The sequence below is a fragment of the Halichoerus grypus genome, chromosome 14 (genome assembly GCF_964656455.1).
Source record: "Halichoerus grypus chromosome 14, mHalGry1.hap1.1, whole genome shotgun sequence".
In the NCBI taxonomy this organism is placed as follows: Eukaryota; Metazoa; Chordata; class Mammalia; order Carnivora; family Phocidae; genus Halichoerus; species Halichoerus grypus.
Genome location: NC_135725.1, coordinates 43,800,674 through 43,817,095, shown reverse-complemented (window position 1 = coordinate 43,817,095; position 16,422 = coordinate 43,800,674). Strand labels below are relative to the sequence as shown.

The 16,422-nt window shown below is 33.0% G+C and overlaps 1 protein-coding gene across 4 annotated transcripts in view; it reads right to left on the bottom strand.

Moving 5' to 3' along the window:
- Positions 1-16,422, bottom strand: part of CNTLN (centlein) — a 296,669-nt gene that overhangs the window by 118,816 nt on the left and 161,431 nt on the right. For 3 of the 4 annotated variants that reach the window (XM_078061243.1, XM_078061240.1, XM_078061241.1), the window contains exons 9-10: positions 11,169-11,345; positions 8,918-9,043 (exon numbers count right to left, since the gene is read on the bottom strand). In XM_078061243.1, coding sequence (XP_077917369.1) covers positions 8,918-9,043; positions 11,169-11,345 — 303 coding nt within the window. The remainder of the gene's footprint in view (positions 1-8,917; positions 9,044-11,168; positions 11,346-16,422) is intronic. The other variant, XM_078061242.1, reaches the window with a different exon arrangement.

Here is a 16,422-nt window from a genome sequence, read left to right as displayed (position 1 = left end):
TACAAATATTTATAAGCCAATTTTACAGAATTTTTTCTCTTTCCACAAAAGGATTTGTCCATACATAACACATTTTGTTATTTTGTTAATTATAGTTACATATGTAATTAGTGTAAAAACACTAATCATAGTAAGATCAATGCTTCTACCCATGGGTTCACGATTAGTTTAATATAAAGCAAAAGGATTACATAGGAGGAAAAAATCAGTTTGGACCTATGTCTGAAGTAGCAGAGTTTAACCTTCTGGGTTGTACTATACAGAATTGAAATGTGAGAGCTGGGCTTTGTATTCTTGAAGAGGTCATAAAAACATTACTAGGTTAGACAATTAAAGTCAACAACTTCTACATGTTCTAAATAGAGTGCATGAAATACATCTTCATTTTTAGATATACCCACAAAATGAACTTATAAAGGCCAAATTTTCAGTTCTTAGGGGATGTATTTATATTACTTATACACTGTGTTTCTCAAAGTAAAGTAAGTAACTTCTTGAGTATTTTTAGCCATTGTGAATTTCAAATTTGTTTTTTAAACCTTTTATATTTCTATATGAAGGAACTTGTATACTTATTTAGTGGAGGCAACAGGTAGGTACTCTGTAATATTATAGTAAGGTGACATGAGTAGGCTCATGGCAGTTAGAAAAATCTGAATTCTATTCTTGGAGCTCTTTCATGTTAGCAGCTTACATAATCTTAAGAACATCATTTAAATTAATTCAATTTTTTTTTTTGTAAAATGTGGAAAAGAGCATAGAGATTTAAATTATGATGACTAAATTAAATGAGCGAATATACAGGTAAAGCCCCTGGTACTGTGCTTGCCCTATCAAGGCACAAAGCAAAAGTTAGCTTCCTTCGTTTTCCCCTTCCCAGGTATTAACTGATGTCCTTATTATTAAGAAGCCAAATTCACAGTTTCCTGGGCCATCTACCTCTCATTTCAACTGTAAGATAATACAGAGTTTGTATTATTTTACTGCAATTCTACCTGTCTCAACAATATGGATATTTTGTCATTCTACTTTGAATATAGGCCTAGTAGAATAACTTCAATAAATCTCTTAAGCAGTATTTGAGTCCTGTGCACCAAGCCGTCTGTATGCCATCTGGAAATGGAAGTGCATGATGAAAAAGCATGGGAATGGCATCACTTGAAAGGGACAATCAGAATAAATGTTATCCTGAAGAGTTTTAGAACATATACAGATCACAGAAACTACAAACTTGCTAAAGAGTAGCATGGTTTAATACCACGGTTAAAAATTCAGGATACTGAATTGAATTTTGTTCACTTCAATTAAAGAACCATATATTAAGAGCCTATTACATGCAGAGTGTTAAGTGCTGATAAGAGTTCAAGTCTTGCTGCTCAAAGTTAGCAAATTTTATCTTGACATAGCTACTTAAATTCAGCATGTACCAGTTTCTCCATCTTCAAAATAAAAGCTGTTTATATCTCTCTTCTTCTAAGACCAATGAATGATTTAGCCTTGACCTTGAGTTTTCCCTACTGTTGTTAAAAATCCAAATATAACTTCACTTCTTTAAACAATAAGCTTTCTAATCCTAAATATATGAAATAATTTAAATTAACCAAATAGAAAAGTAATTAATAATGTTCTTACCTTCTCATAAATGAACATAAGTTCATTATGTTTATTAGGATTCCTTAAGAACTAATAAGATTTATTAGGATTTTAAACAGGATATATTACAAATTATTAATAATCTAATTATAAGAAATGTATAGGTACTAGAAAAGATTTGTGTCAAAACACAATTTTCAAATAAACATAGTTAAGTACTTTGTTAAATTCTAATAGCTTTCTCTAATTATTCATCATTGAATCAAATTCCTTCCCCATAAACTCTGAGTTTACAATGAATTTCTTTAAAATTATTAATACAAATGCAGCGTTTTGGAATCATTAAAAGTCTGTGTTAAGAATCCCTAGAAACTGAGTAAATAGAACCTAAAAAATTGCCGAAAGTAAAATTAATAAAATGAGATATCAAGATTTTTTTCTGTTGCCTTTCACAAAAATCCTGTTAAATCAATGGAACAAATTGAGTTTCTTATTGTTAGTACTGTCATTATTTTAGCATTTTTTCAGTACTGCTTCAGCTACCATTAATCACTGAATTTATACCCAAGGTTTTCCTTAGTTCTCAAATAGAAATCAACTTAGCTTATGCTATTAAACCAAAGATTAAGACTCAATAAAAATTTCCTGAGTCCTATACGTCACTCACAATGTGCCAGGCTCTGTACTAGGCACAGTACTTAACCAAAGCACTCAAAGCACCTTTGCTTCCTAAAACTTCAGTGTAATATATTTATATTAGCAAATAGTTTTGATTTTGCTATAGTAATTGAAATAGGTGGTCCCTCCATTAGGTAGTGATTATAGCAAAGCAGTTTTATAGATGAGCTTTCTGCTTTAATTTTACATGCTTCACAATTTACTATGCCTAATGCTAGAGTGTTTACATATTTCTTATAAAATTACTAAGATCTAAACTATTAAAAATGAAAGTAAACTAGAGATTATTTGACAAATCAATTTGATAGGCATAATTTATAATAATTATGTTTAAATGTCCTTTCTGAATGCTATTATCAAATTGTAATACATGGGTTAAATTAGTCTTAGAGACTATTGTTCTTTGGCTTACTTCAGAAATAGACAAAATTTTATAGAAATGTAAGATAGATAATATATGTCCAAAGAAAAACATTTTTCCTTATTCTAGTGCAAGAACAGATTTAGCAGAAGTCTCCAGGCAAAAGTTAGATATCTCAAAAGAAATGTTTAATGTGTAAAAAGAATAATCAAAAGATTAATAGCCTAAGTCAAAACAGTAGCACTTCATTTGGGAAATACTACTGTACCCAAAAATCTTACAACAAAATCAGAAGTAGAAACTGAAAGATACATTTAATATCACTAATAACTACATTTGCCCAAGAAGATACACACAAAAATATCGCAAGGGCAGTCACTGAATTAGGTCCATTTATTAAATCATTCAATAAAACATTTACTGACTACCTTCCCTATATTTTGCAATTAAACTAGTTAAACTAGAGGCTCTAATTTCTGTATATAAACAAATCTGAATGACTAAAACACTAGAAAATAGAAAATAGAAAGGCTGTATCATGTGACTTGCCTCAATGATACTTGCAAGTCCATTTATGAGTTCATAAGAACAAAAATGATTCTTGGTCTAATCTATAAAGAACTCATCAAACTCAACACCAAAAGAACAAAGAATCCAATCAAGAAATGGGCAGAAGACATGAACAGACATTTTTCCAAAGAAGACATCCAAATGGCCAACAGACACATGAAAAAGTGTTCGATATCGCTCGGCATCAGGGAAATCCAAATCAAAACCTCAATGAGATACCACCTCACACCAGTCAGAATGGCTAAAATTAACAAGTCAGGAAATGACAGATGTTGGCGGGGATGCGGAGAAAGGGGAACCCTCCTACACTGTTGGTGGGAATGCAAGCTGGTGCAGCCACTCTGGAAAACAGTATGGAGGTTCCTCAAAAAGTTGAAAATAGAGCTACCATATGATCCAGCAATTGCACTACTGGGTATTTACCCCAAAGATACAAAAGTAGGGACCCGAAAGGCTACGTGCACCCCAATGTTTATAGCAGCAATGTCCACAATAGCCAAACTGTGGAAAGAGCCAAGATGTCCATCGACAGATGAATGGATAAAGAAGATGTGGTATATATATACAATGGAATATTATGCAGCCATCAAAAGGAATAAGATCTTGCCATTTGCAACGACGTGGATGGAACTGGAGGGTATTATGCTGAGCGAAATAAGTCAAACAGAGAAAGACATGTATCATATGACCTCACTGATATGAGGAATTCTTAATCTCAGGAAACAAAGTGAGGGTTGCTGGAGTGGGGGGTGGGGTGGGAGGGATGGGGTGACTGGGTGATGGACACTGGGGAGGGTATGTGTTCTGGTAAGTGCTGTGAATTGTGCAAGACTGTTGAATCTCAGATCTGTACCTCTGAAACAAATAATGCAATATATGTTAAGAAAGAAAAAAAGAAGAAGAAGAATGTAGCAGGAGGGGAAGAATGAAGGGGGGGAAATCGGAGGGGGAGAAGAACCATGAGAGACGATGGACTCTGAAAAACAAACTGAGGGTTCTAGAGGGGAGGGGGTTGGGAGGATGGGTTAGCCTGGTGATGGGTATTGAGGAGGGCACGTTCTGCATGGAGCACTGGGTGTTATGCACAAACAATGAATCATGGAACACTATATCTAAAACTAACGATGTAATGTATGGGGATTAACATAACAATAAAAAAAAAAGATTCTTGGTCTAATCTACTACAGTTTGGTCAAAGGCTCCTTGACAGACATAGGCAAACTAAGAGCATGAGTCCTGTTAATAAAACAGTGGCTCAATCTTCACAGAATGATAGCAAAGTTTTTAAAAAGTTAAAAAAAAAAAAAACTTTTATAAAATACCAAGGATCCCATGGATGTTTAATTTCAGCAGAGTATATAAAGCTGAATGTATGAAGAATGCATATTAGACATTGAAAAATAAAAGACATATAAACTGTATTCAAAGGACATACTGATGTTACTAAACAGTATAGAAAAGTGCTAACAGAACTAAGTTCTCAAATGCATTAAAGTTCATAAAGCAGAGATTCACGGCATTAGTGATCCCAAGGACAGTAAAGGATTTCATAAAGCTCTGATGCATTGATTTCCAAATTATACTTTATAGATTGTTAGTCCACTACACTTACGAAGTTAGGATTTGGAAATGGGTGGGATTTTTAGAATAACAGTTTTCATCTCTTCTATTACTACTGGCCATCCATCTTGAAAACGTACAACTATTCACAGAAGTAAGCTAAGCAAGGTAATGTATTAATATTTTTACAGAATTCATTACTAGTATTAGAATAATGTGCATTACTTACTGCTGATATAATAAAGACTATCATCTCAATATATCAGTGTGTGCCTACATATGTTCCATGGTGGAGGTTATCTGGTGAAGATTATTTGTCCCTCTCTCCCGTCAGTCCCCCTCGGTTGATCAACTTGGGACCGAAAGATATCTACTGTGCCATGGAGCATGTGTTTAGTGCAGTGTCTTCCACAGTGACTTCCATGGAACAGAAGTCTTTGGGAAACACTAATGGGTATAATATAATCAAGTAAATCTGGGAAATAAGGTATCTATACCTTGCTACAGATTCACCATGCACATTGATATCTTAACAGCTCACAAAAAAATGAAAGATTTTAACCCACTGCCTATGATAATTGAGCACAGAACATTTTTCTCTGCCATTTTCCCATTAGCTTCCAGCAGAGCAGTGTTCAATATAATACCAATATGGGAAAAGCCATGACAAAAATTCCACATGTATTAATGGGTTATGATCTACAAAAGGAGCACCATGATCAACAAATGCATATTAAAAACCATAAGACACTGTTAGGGGTTGAAATGAATCCCCTCCAAAAAGGTATGTTGGAATCCTAACCTCCACTACCCCAAAATGTGATTGTATTTGGTGATAAGGTCTTTATAGAAGTAATGAAGTTAAAAAGAAGTCATTAAGGTGGGTCTTAATCTAGTTGATCGGTGTCTTTTTTATTTTTTTAAAGATTTTATTTATTTATTTATTTGACAGAGAGAGAGAGTACGCGCAAGTAGGAAGACTGGCAGGCAGAGGGTGAAGGAGAAGCAGGCTCCCCACTGAGCAGAGAGCACCATGTGGGGCTTGATCCCAGGACCAGGACCATGACCTGAGCCTAAGGCAGATGCTTAACTGACTGAGCCATCCAGGCGCCTGACTGGTGTCTTTTTAAAAAGGAGAAATTTAGACATAGAGAGAGAGACATACACACACAGAGAAAAGATGAGGTGAAGTATGAAGACACAGGGAGAATGCCATCTATAAGCCAAGCAACACCTGAAACTACTGGAAACTACAAGAGAGAAACAGAACAGATTCTCCCTCACAGGTTTCAGAAGGAACTAATCCTGTTGAAATCTTGAGTTTGGAACTTTCTAGCCTCCAGAACTTTGAATAATAAATTTCCGTTCTTCTAAGCCAGCCAGTTTGTCATGGCAGCCCTAGGAAACTAATACAGATACATCATTAATTCCTTTCTTATCTTATATTCTCATGCACTTGAGTAATAGTAATAATATTAATATTATACCCTAATTAAGGGAAATATTGGATGAAGTTTTCTACCTTTACTAAATAAGACAGGTATACTTACTAAAGAGAAGCCATAAATTAAAAAATATCCCAGACCCAGTCACTCTCTTTGGAATTGCTTTTACTTTATAGGTTTTGTTTACCCACTTCATCTCATAAATGCTCTTGATGATAGTGTTTTTTTCATTCAACTATTTTGCTCCTTTAAAATAAATCCTTTCCTACTAAATGATAAGATACAATGAAAAAAATTTGCTTGCAATTTTCCCCCTTATCTTGTAAATCTGTGAAAGAAAACGTATTTTTGAAATTCATATTATCATCAACTGATTTGAAAAAGGAATACAGAAAAAGTATAAATGAAAAAGAAATTGTGTGAGGGGTGCCTGGGTGGCTCAGTTGGTTAAGCCACTGCCTTCAGCTCAGGTCATGGTCCCGGGGTCCTGGGATCGATCCCCACGTCAGGCTCCTTGCTCCGCGGGAAGCCTGCTTCTCCCTCTCCCACTCCCCCTACTTGTGTTCCCTCTCTCGCTGTGTCTCTTTCTGTCAGATAAATAAATAAAATCTCTAAAAAAAAAGAAAAAAATTGTGTGAAGATAGAATTTTACTCTGAAAATAAGTTTGAGGCCTAATCTAAAAGAGCAATTAGGAGAAAGGAATGGTAAGTTAATATAATGCTTCTGAGACTCTTTCTGAAATTAGAAATTCAAAAGGTGGAAGAGGATAGATCTAAAAATGTCTGAACTGCTCTACTCTTTCCTGCCAAAAACAAGGGACTGTCAAAGACTCAGAGTTTTGGGGACAAATAAGTGGAGATCTGTTACTATTGAATGGGGATATGTGATAGTTAATTTTATGTGTAACTTGACTGATCATTATTCCTGGGTGTATCTGTGAGCGTGTTTCTGTAGAAAATGAACATTTGAATCAGACGAGTAAAGCATATTGCCTTTCCCCATGTGATAAGCTTCATTCAATTCACTGCATAAAAGGCTGCATAAGAAAGACATTGGTCTTGTCCCTTTGGACTGAGATTGAGATTGGGACTGGAATTTACATCATCAGCTTCCGGGTTTCAGGCCTTTGGACTAACTAACCCACTGGCTCTCGTGATCTCCAGTTTCACAGCCGGAGATGTTGGACTTCTAAAATTCTGTAATTGCATGACCCAATTCCTTATAGTAAATCAATCTCTGTCTCTCTTTCTCTCCCTCTCCGGATAGATAGATATATGGACATAGATACAGATATTTTTCAGAATAGCAATGTTTCATCAGGGAAGACTAAAGGGTTATATCCTACTGGCTCTGTTTCTCTGAAGAAACCAGATTAATACAGGATGTGAATTTCAAGAATTATGCAAAAGGAGGAAGATGATAAACTGGCTTCCCAAATATGCTCTTAATATCCTGTGGGTACTCCCATGTTTATGTTAAGATACTAGATTCCAACTGCTCATGCAGTATCTTGTTAACTAGGGTCTTGAATGATAGTTATCTTGTCTCTTGTTGTACAAGTGACTTGTTTGGCTAACTGCATTGCTTAGTAAGTTGTTACTGAGTAAACCAATGAATGAGCAAATAACTCCAGGTGTGGGGTGCTTGGCTGGTTCAGTCAGAAGCGCATGCAACTCTTAATCTCAGGGTATTATCCCAAAGATGAGTTCAGGCCCCATGATGGGTGTAGAGATTACTAAAAAAAAAAAAAAAAAAAAAAAAGAAATGACTGCAGGTGTATACATTTCAAGTAGGCTAAATGTTAGCAAGCTGATGTCATCTGATCATTTTATTTTTGGTAGATGATAGATGATAATCAATCTCTGTCTCTCTGTCAATCAACAGACGATAATTTTCCTTCCTTTAAGAACTATCAGTCTAACTCTGCATAAATATAAATTAACTTGATGTTTAGTGAAAAGGCAGAAAAAATATTAATTGTAGCTTAGATTCCTCTAAACCATATCTTGTTCTACAGCACACAAAATCTAAATCAAAACTTTTTCTCCCTAAGAGTAATCTAGATGACAAAGAATCTGAGCTTTATTGGATTCTAATCATGTGTAAAACATTGGTCTTGTCATAAAATGTCTTAAAACTATTTGAGATTCAATTAAATGGCTAAATCTCAAATAGCACAGGCCTTGGGTAGTTGTGAATAAAGAACGATAAGTTTAGCCATATTAAATTCAGAAAAAATAAAAGCCCTCAATACAGTCAAATGGAAAAAATAATGTACTTGCCATTTTGACTATGTAACTTCTCTATAAAGGACAGTTGTAAGTGACTTGAGCTAGGTGAGTATCGTTTTTAACTCACTTTTCTTTTTATATGTTTATCATGTATGAAGAACTATGAGAAATTCTCTACTTGCTGTAGTTCTATTTTTTGTTTCTGAAAAACTGTAAGAAATTTATTCCCAATATTAAGCCAAAGTATTCCCAAACAATTTTAAAGTAGTGAATAAATATTTACGTTCGAGCAGCAAATTTTTTGTTACTTTATGATCCTCAGAAATCTGAAAAACAAGACCAACCAATGATACATTTTTATACATGTAATTAAATTCAGGAAAAATAAATGATAAGCAGTGATTTGTGAAGTGAATGTTTACTTTGGTGTACCTTTATCTTTGCAAGGTTATTACTAAAGAAGTGATTTAATGTTCACCTTTAGCTGTAGTGCCTTCTCTAAGTTTCCAATCTTTCTTTCAGCTTTCCTCAGATTCCTCAGCTCCGCTGAGTCTCTGAAAGAGCTCTTTGGGGACAAAGACCTTGAACGTTTCACAGGTGGTTCCTCGAGAATAAAACAAGGACATGGTTGAACTAGTTGGAACACTGGATTATGAAAGACATGCAAAATTAAAGAACAAGTAATTTTGAATACTAATAATGAATTATAAAAAAAATCCTGCATGGAATACCAGAGAAATAACAAGCGGAATTACCACAGTGCTACCGCTAAAGGTTTCTCTGTGACTCGTTAATGAGAATATTCATTTACATTTACATTGTTTCTTTCAGAATAATGATGTCCCATTAGGGAAGACTAAAGGGTTATAGACTCAGAAATGCAAGAAACCTCATTACAAAGGAGGGGATAGAGGCTGGTCTAATTGCTCTATAAGGGTCCAAGGTTACACTTGATAGGACAACCAGAAACAAGAGGGAAAGGATTTTTTCCCCTTTGAAATAGTTTAACACACTGTGAAGTTGAAGGAACAATATGCTTGAGGAATATAAATACAACAGACAGTAGATCTTATACCATAATGACCATATGGTCATTAACTATAATGTGGCTAACTAGAGACAAGAATGTGTGTTTATATTATGTACAGCTTCATATACCAATCTGGAAAAGGAATATGTGAAAGCAACTATTAAGCTGGGCAACATATTGTTCATACTTACTGCATGTCCTTATGAAAAAGAAAGAAAATTTCGTTCCAAATATCCCTCTCATTTTCTTGACTTTTGTTAAAAGCAATGAAACATCAAAGCGCTACATTTTTTAACTTCAGCAATGTAGCAAGCAACCAAATTAGGCCCTATATATAATGTATCTCAATTTTAGGAATGTTTTCTTTCATTTAAATAAAGCTCAGTACTCTGAAACTACTCCAAAATGGCAAGAAATGTATAATGCAGTTATGTTTAAATAAATAAATACATATATAAAGCTCCTTCTGAAAATTACTAATAATATTAGAGGGAGTAAATAAGACTATAATAGAAACGGGTCTATTTTTAAATGCTTCCTATACAAAGATAGCTCTACTCATTGGGAAAAAATGGAAAGAACTAAAAACAATTATCTTGAAAAACATAGTTTTCTGCTTGTAAAATCATTATTTTCTACTGCTGAAGTAACAAGTGTGAGAAAAATGTCTGAAGTTCCTCATTTTTCTATTTATCTAGAGATAACATATTTACGTTACATAATAACATATTGACAAAATGATATTATAAAATGTTTTATTTTAGTCAGTGTTGATAGAATCTTCTGCAGCATAACAGGATTATATACTATGGTATATGTACTGTAATACAAATATTACAAAAAGGAAAAGCTAGACATTAATAAATGAAAAACATGCCATGGAAAATTTGCTTATTTTTCTCTATTGCTATACCTTTAAATCCGAAATTATATAATTGCATAAATTAATGTTAAATTCCACTTTATAGTTTATATCCACATGCGTAATATTTTAAATATCATACCTGAATGAAATAGAAACATTAAGACATATTTTTCTTTTAACAACTCATATTACTTTAAAATGATTTTTTACTTAGATTAACTTATCTATAGATTAGATATATGAGATACTTAGCCAAACTTTTTAAAATTTTTTAAATTCATTTAAATTCAGTTAATTAACATATAGTGAATTATTAGTTTCAGAGGTAGAGTTCAGTGATTCATCAGTCTTATATAACACCCAGTTTAGCAAAACTTTTTAACATAAGAATGTTAACTTACTCCAAAACAGCTATACTACTACTAATCTATTTAATTAAATTAGGAATACATTATTTAGTCTTTAAAACAATTTTTTTTAAAGATTTTATTTATTTGTTTGAGAGGGAGAGAGAGCACGAGAGAGTGCAAGAGCAGGGGGAGGGAGAAGCAGGCTCCCCGCTGAGCAGGGAGCCAGACAAGGGGCTTGATCCCAGGACCCTGGGATCATGACCTGAGCTGACCGCAGATGATTAACCGACTGTGCCACCCAGGAGCTCCACACAACAATTTTTTATCAAGCATTTGGCACATAAATGTTTTTTTAAAGCTTCCAGGAAAAAAAAAAGCTCCCAGAAATATAAGCAGAGAGGTAAATGCTCTTTGTTTTTAAACTTCATCACTGGCCTTGCCAGCTTCACCCTGACAAATTCACAAAATGACAAAATGTCCCTACCTTATGTTTTCTTTCAGTACTTGTCCAGGAGCTCTTCTCTGAGGAAGCCTTGTTGGTAGATTTGCTCTCTGACAGTTTTTCATTTGCTATTTTTAGTTTCCCCTGTAAATACTCAATTTCAGACTTCTGTGAGACCATTAAAGTTTCTAAGCTTGATAAAGATGGCCGTTGAGATACCTATGTAAAAAAAGTGTATGTGCAAATATATATGCATGTTTGTATATTATTTCTATATGTGCAACTACTTATATATGATATTATTACATTATATAAATAGTAAGTATTCAGAGAAGGAAAATTGCATTTCAATTATAAACTGTAAACTAGCATTAGCTAAACTTCCATCATCCTAACACAATGACATTTTTCAATAAAATAATTACAGGAGAAAAACATTACAGCATGGTTGCATGAAACATACCACTCATCTATAAATTAATTATTTCAAAAATATGATTATACACGTATGTATTTCCTCATGAAATACTCAATCTACCATTTGATCACAAAGAGCCATATAATATCACTGAATATAAACTTGGGAAAAGGAAACTAACAGCACTTTAAGTCTAATTATCTTCCAATGTATCATAATTTAATAATAACTCACAAAACTCTGATACTTTTAATGTCAATACAGTCCACTGTATTCTCTTTTGAAATTACATGTCAGATAATCTGCTAATGGTAAGCACCACATTATAGCAACAACAACAAAAAAATCACAAAAAAATTAAGCATGTAGGATACCTTCAAGAAATGTTAGTTCGTAAAAACCAGCATTCTGTGAAATTCTACTACCATCTTAACCGAATATATTTGAGGCCATTAAAATCTATGCATATATCGTATTCAAATTAACCACTCCACTTACAAAAAACAAAAACACTAAATCATAGTGAAAACAAAGTTTTTATTTTTTTCCAGCGAAGAGAGTCAAATCTCAAAATTATAATATTGGATATAGAAGCAGTAGCCCTGAAAATAGTTTCATTTAAAATGTGATATTCCTAAGGGATATTAGAAGAAATATATATGTTTAATTTTTCTGAACCAATGATGGAAAATATTACCCTTTTCTGGTTTGAACTTTTTCCTTTTTTTTTTTTTTTTTAGGGAATAGGTAAAATTGTCCTAATTCTAACTTCTAGTTATTATGAGACAGGTCATCTTTGATTTATTTATATTATTATTATACTTTATTTAAATCACTTGATTTGTTTTCCAACCTTCATCCTATTATATTGCTAAATATTTTCCTCAGTATTGTTTATATTGTACCCTTACCACACTTACCATATATTAAATACTTACTTCATTACCTTTCTTTAAATATCAAATTAAAATACTTCAAGCACTTTTATTCCAAACTCTAAACGATTTTGCCCTATTCTTTCCTCCCACTTTTAATCACCATATGACCATTATTTATTTCATTTTTTCTTCCTATCATGTAAGCAAATTTATGATGTTTATAACTATTTCCTTTGACTGGGCCACTAATCTGAACAGTTTTCAAAAGCCACCTGCTCTTATTCAGGTTCCTTTAAATAAAATTATTAAGAATATATTAATATCCCACCATTTACCAAAGAAATTTAAAATAAGTTGTTCAAGGTCAAACAAAAATTTAGAATAAAACAGAAATAACCTAACTTTAGTTTTATTGGTATATCCAATAAGCAGTCCCATATTCTTTAAATGAGTTTAAATAAGTGAGTTTTCTAAGTCATCACTGGATTATAATGTAGTAGATAAGAATATAAAAAATAGGAATATTCAATCGAGGAGCTGTAATGATAAATAATTCAAATATTTGTGAAGACATTAAAAATGCTCCAACTGTGGATACTGTCATCATCAGAGTAAGGATTTTACATTTAGGGAGCAGTCCTTTAAAATTCTTCAGAGTAAGGATTTTACATTTAGGGAGCAGTCCTTTAAAATTCAAACAATAACAGAACTTCAAAAATAAAATACTATGAAAGCACTAATTAACTCAAATTCACATAGGCGCAGGGAAAATAAGTAAATAAAATGGGCTGTGTTTAGTATATTTTAAAATCACAGCTTTGGAATTCATTCAGCACTTTGTAGACATATTACACATGTATATAGATTATTTACGTCCACGAAAAAACACGCTCCCAGTGTTTTTAAAATCTGATCTTCTCCCTCTCTTGCCTTTTATCACTTTTGCAGGAGATATAGGCACAAGAAGTATTTCATACTTCTCTTAATATGACCATGTTTAAAAGCATAGGTAAAATGAAATGTCAAGTGACACTCAGCCTCACCTAAGGGCGTAAGGAGGGTTTTTGTGACAGTAGCTACTCAAGATCCAGCCAACTGTTTTCCTAAGTGAATGAATGTGGCCCACCACCGCGAGAGCGACTGATTTTTCAAAAGAAGTAAGGAATTAGGGCTTCTAAGGGAAATCTCCTAATTTTAAAATGTTGACCAGACTCCGTTTATGACTTCTGTATTTTGAGAACATGGTTGTGGGAGTATAAACTGTTAGAAATTTTCTAGGGAAATTTTGAAATATGTATCAAAGCACATAAAAATGTATCAAGCCTTTGGATTAGCATTCTAGTCATGCTGAGGGTTGATACAGAAGGATATCCATGATAAACTGTTAAATTAGAAAAGCAGGTTACCAAAGAATATACTGTATAGAAACAGATTTTGCCAAACATGCATAGGAAAAACAACAACAACAAGCCCTAAAATGTTTTAGTGTCATTTCTCAGTGGAAAAATCATATGTGAATCATTTTCTTCGTATTTATTTGAATTTCCTTAAATTTTACAATGAACATGTCACTAAATGTTTTTCAAAATGTAATTTTTTTCTTCAAATAAAAGGAATAAAAGTTGAGTATAAAATGTTCAGATTATATAGGAGAAAGATAAGTGAAAGTCTTTCCATAATCTCATCCCTTATAGTTTGCTAGTGATAACTTTGGGCTATATTTACCCAGACTTCAAAAAGGAAAGGAAAACCACTATAATTCTGCCCTTCAATCTTCCTTTCAAAATCAACAGACTTAAATTTTTAGAACAGTTTTATACTTACAGAAAATCTAAGCAGATGCTGTAGAGTCCTATACCTCCTACCCCCACCCATTCAGGTTACCCTATTATCAACATCTAAAATTAATATGGTATATTTGTTTTAAGTAATGAACCAATATTCATACATTATTTTTAACTGAAGTCCATAATGTATTCAAATCTCCAAAGTTTTTATGTAATGTCCTTTTTCTGTTCCAGGATCCCATCCACAATACCACATCACATTTACTTATCATGCCAGCAACTCTTGGCTGTGACAGTTTCTCAGACTTTACTTACTTTTGATAACATTGATAGCTTTGATGAGTAAATAATAATCAGGTGCACTGTAGATGCCTCTATTGGAATTTGTCTGAGTTTTTCTCATGATTAGACTGGGGTTATGAGTTTGGGGGAGGAAGATCACAGAAGCAAAGTGCCATTTTCATTATATCAAGCGTACATACTATCAACATGGTTTAACTCTTGACATTGACCTAGATCATCTGGATAAAGTAGTGCTTGTCAGGTCACTCCACTGTCCCCCATCCATACTATATTCAATGTGCTTTGTAAACTATGTATAACATATATGAGAAAAATGTATATCTTTACTTGTCATTATCCTTTCAAGTGCTGCTTTGAAGGTTTAGTATAATCAAGACAACCAGTACCCCTGTCTGGGGAAGTTCATTTTATCTATCGCCCTTAAAACCCTAGAATCTTTGAAAAGTTTAATTTTCTTACTAAGAATTATTAGTATCGCATCAATAATTTTCTCCTCTAATATCAAAAATCATTATTCACCTTTATAGTTTACAGTCTTAAAAGACAATGAATGGTACGGTGCTAGACCATAGTTAATCTTGATGAGAAATGATCAATGGAGTATGTGTCCAAATGCCTCCAATTGAAACTCTCTCTTTAAATTGACCATTATTAATATATATAACTTCTTTTTCACATTGATCCACAGAGATAATTTTGATCAAAAAGTCCTGTAGAAGATGTAGAGTAGAAGGGGGGGGTAGGGAAAATCATTCATTAAGTGCTGTACAAATTACTATTAAGAATTATATAAATGGGGGCGCCCGGGTGGCTCAGTCGTTAAGTGTCTGCCTTCAGCTCAGGTCATGATCCCAGGGTCCTGGGATTGAGCCCCGCATCAGGCTCGCTGCTCTGTGGGAAGCCTGCTTCTCCCTCTCCCATTCCCCCTGCTTGTGTTCCCTCTCTCGCTGTGTCTCTCTCTGTCAAATGAATAAATAAAATCTTTAAAAAAAAAAAAGAATTATATAAATGAAATAATCTAGTCATGTTGTATTAACTTCAGGCAACATTGTATAGCATTATACATTAGAGGCTGAGTGAATAATACCTAATAAATAGAAAAGTGTTTCAAAGTTATAACAAAGAATTGCAAGTTAAATTGTTTTCCTTATTGGCAAGTTTTAATTAAACATATCCCTTTGTTTCCTACTATATTAAAATAATAGTAACTATCATTTAGTGAAAAAATATTGAGGTCCTAGCTGAAGATAAGCATTTCACATATATTATCTTACTTATTTAAGAAATGTATAAATTCCACACCTGTCAATACATAATGTAGCCGCCTGCAAAACAAAAACATCTAAAAGGGCATGATACCACAGGAAAAAAAATAATTTCTCCTAAAATAAGGTCACTGAAAATTAAATATATATTAAACATCCATGTATGCTTAAAATCTGTAATATGTGTGTGTAGATAAAACGTCTAACCTATATACATATGTATCAGAGAAAATAACATCTTGAATAACTGTTCTCTGAAAATGAACTCAAATCCTCTTGGACTAAGACATAGTATAAAAATATATAATATATGTTAAAGTGTGTATGTATACATACATATATATATATACACAAAATTTTCTTCTCATAAAGTATCTGAATCTCTACAAAAACTTGCCATTTTATTTAAAATTGATTTTAGAAATGGGAAAATACATCTACTGCCAATTTATAAAACACTGTTAGCTGAATCATCCACCACCTGAAAATGGGTAAATTTAATAATAGTCACGTTAGTTTTTTAAAGGGGAAAAAGAAAAATAACATCAAGTCAACATGACATCATAATTCAAGATAGTCTTATTACAAAAGTTCACAAATGGAATTAGGTGTACCAGTTTAAATTCACACCTCACTTTTAGAAAG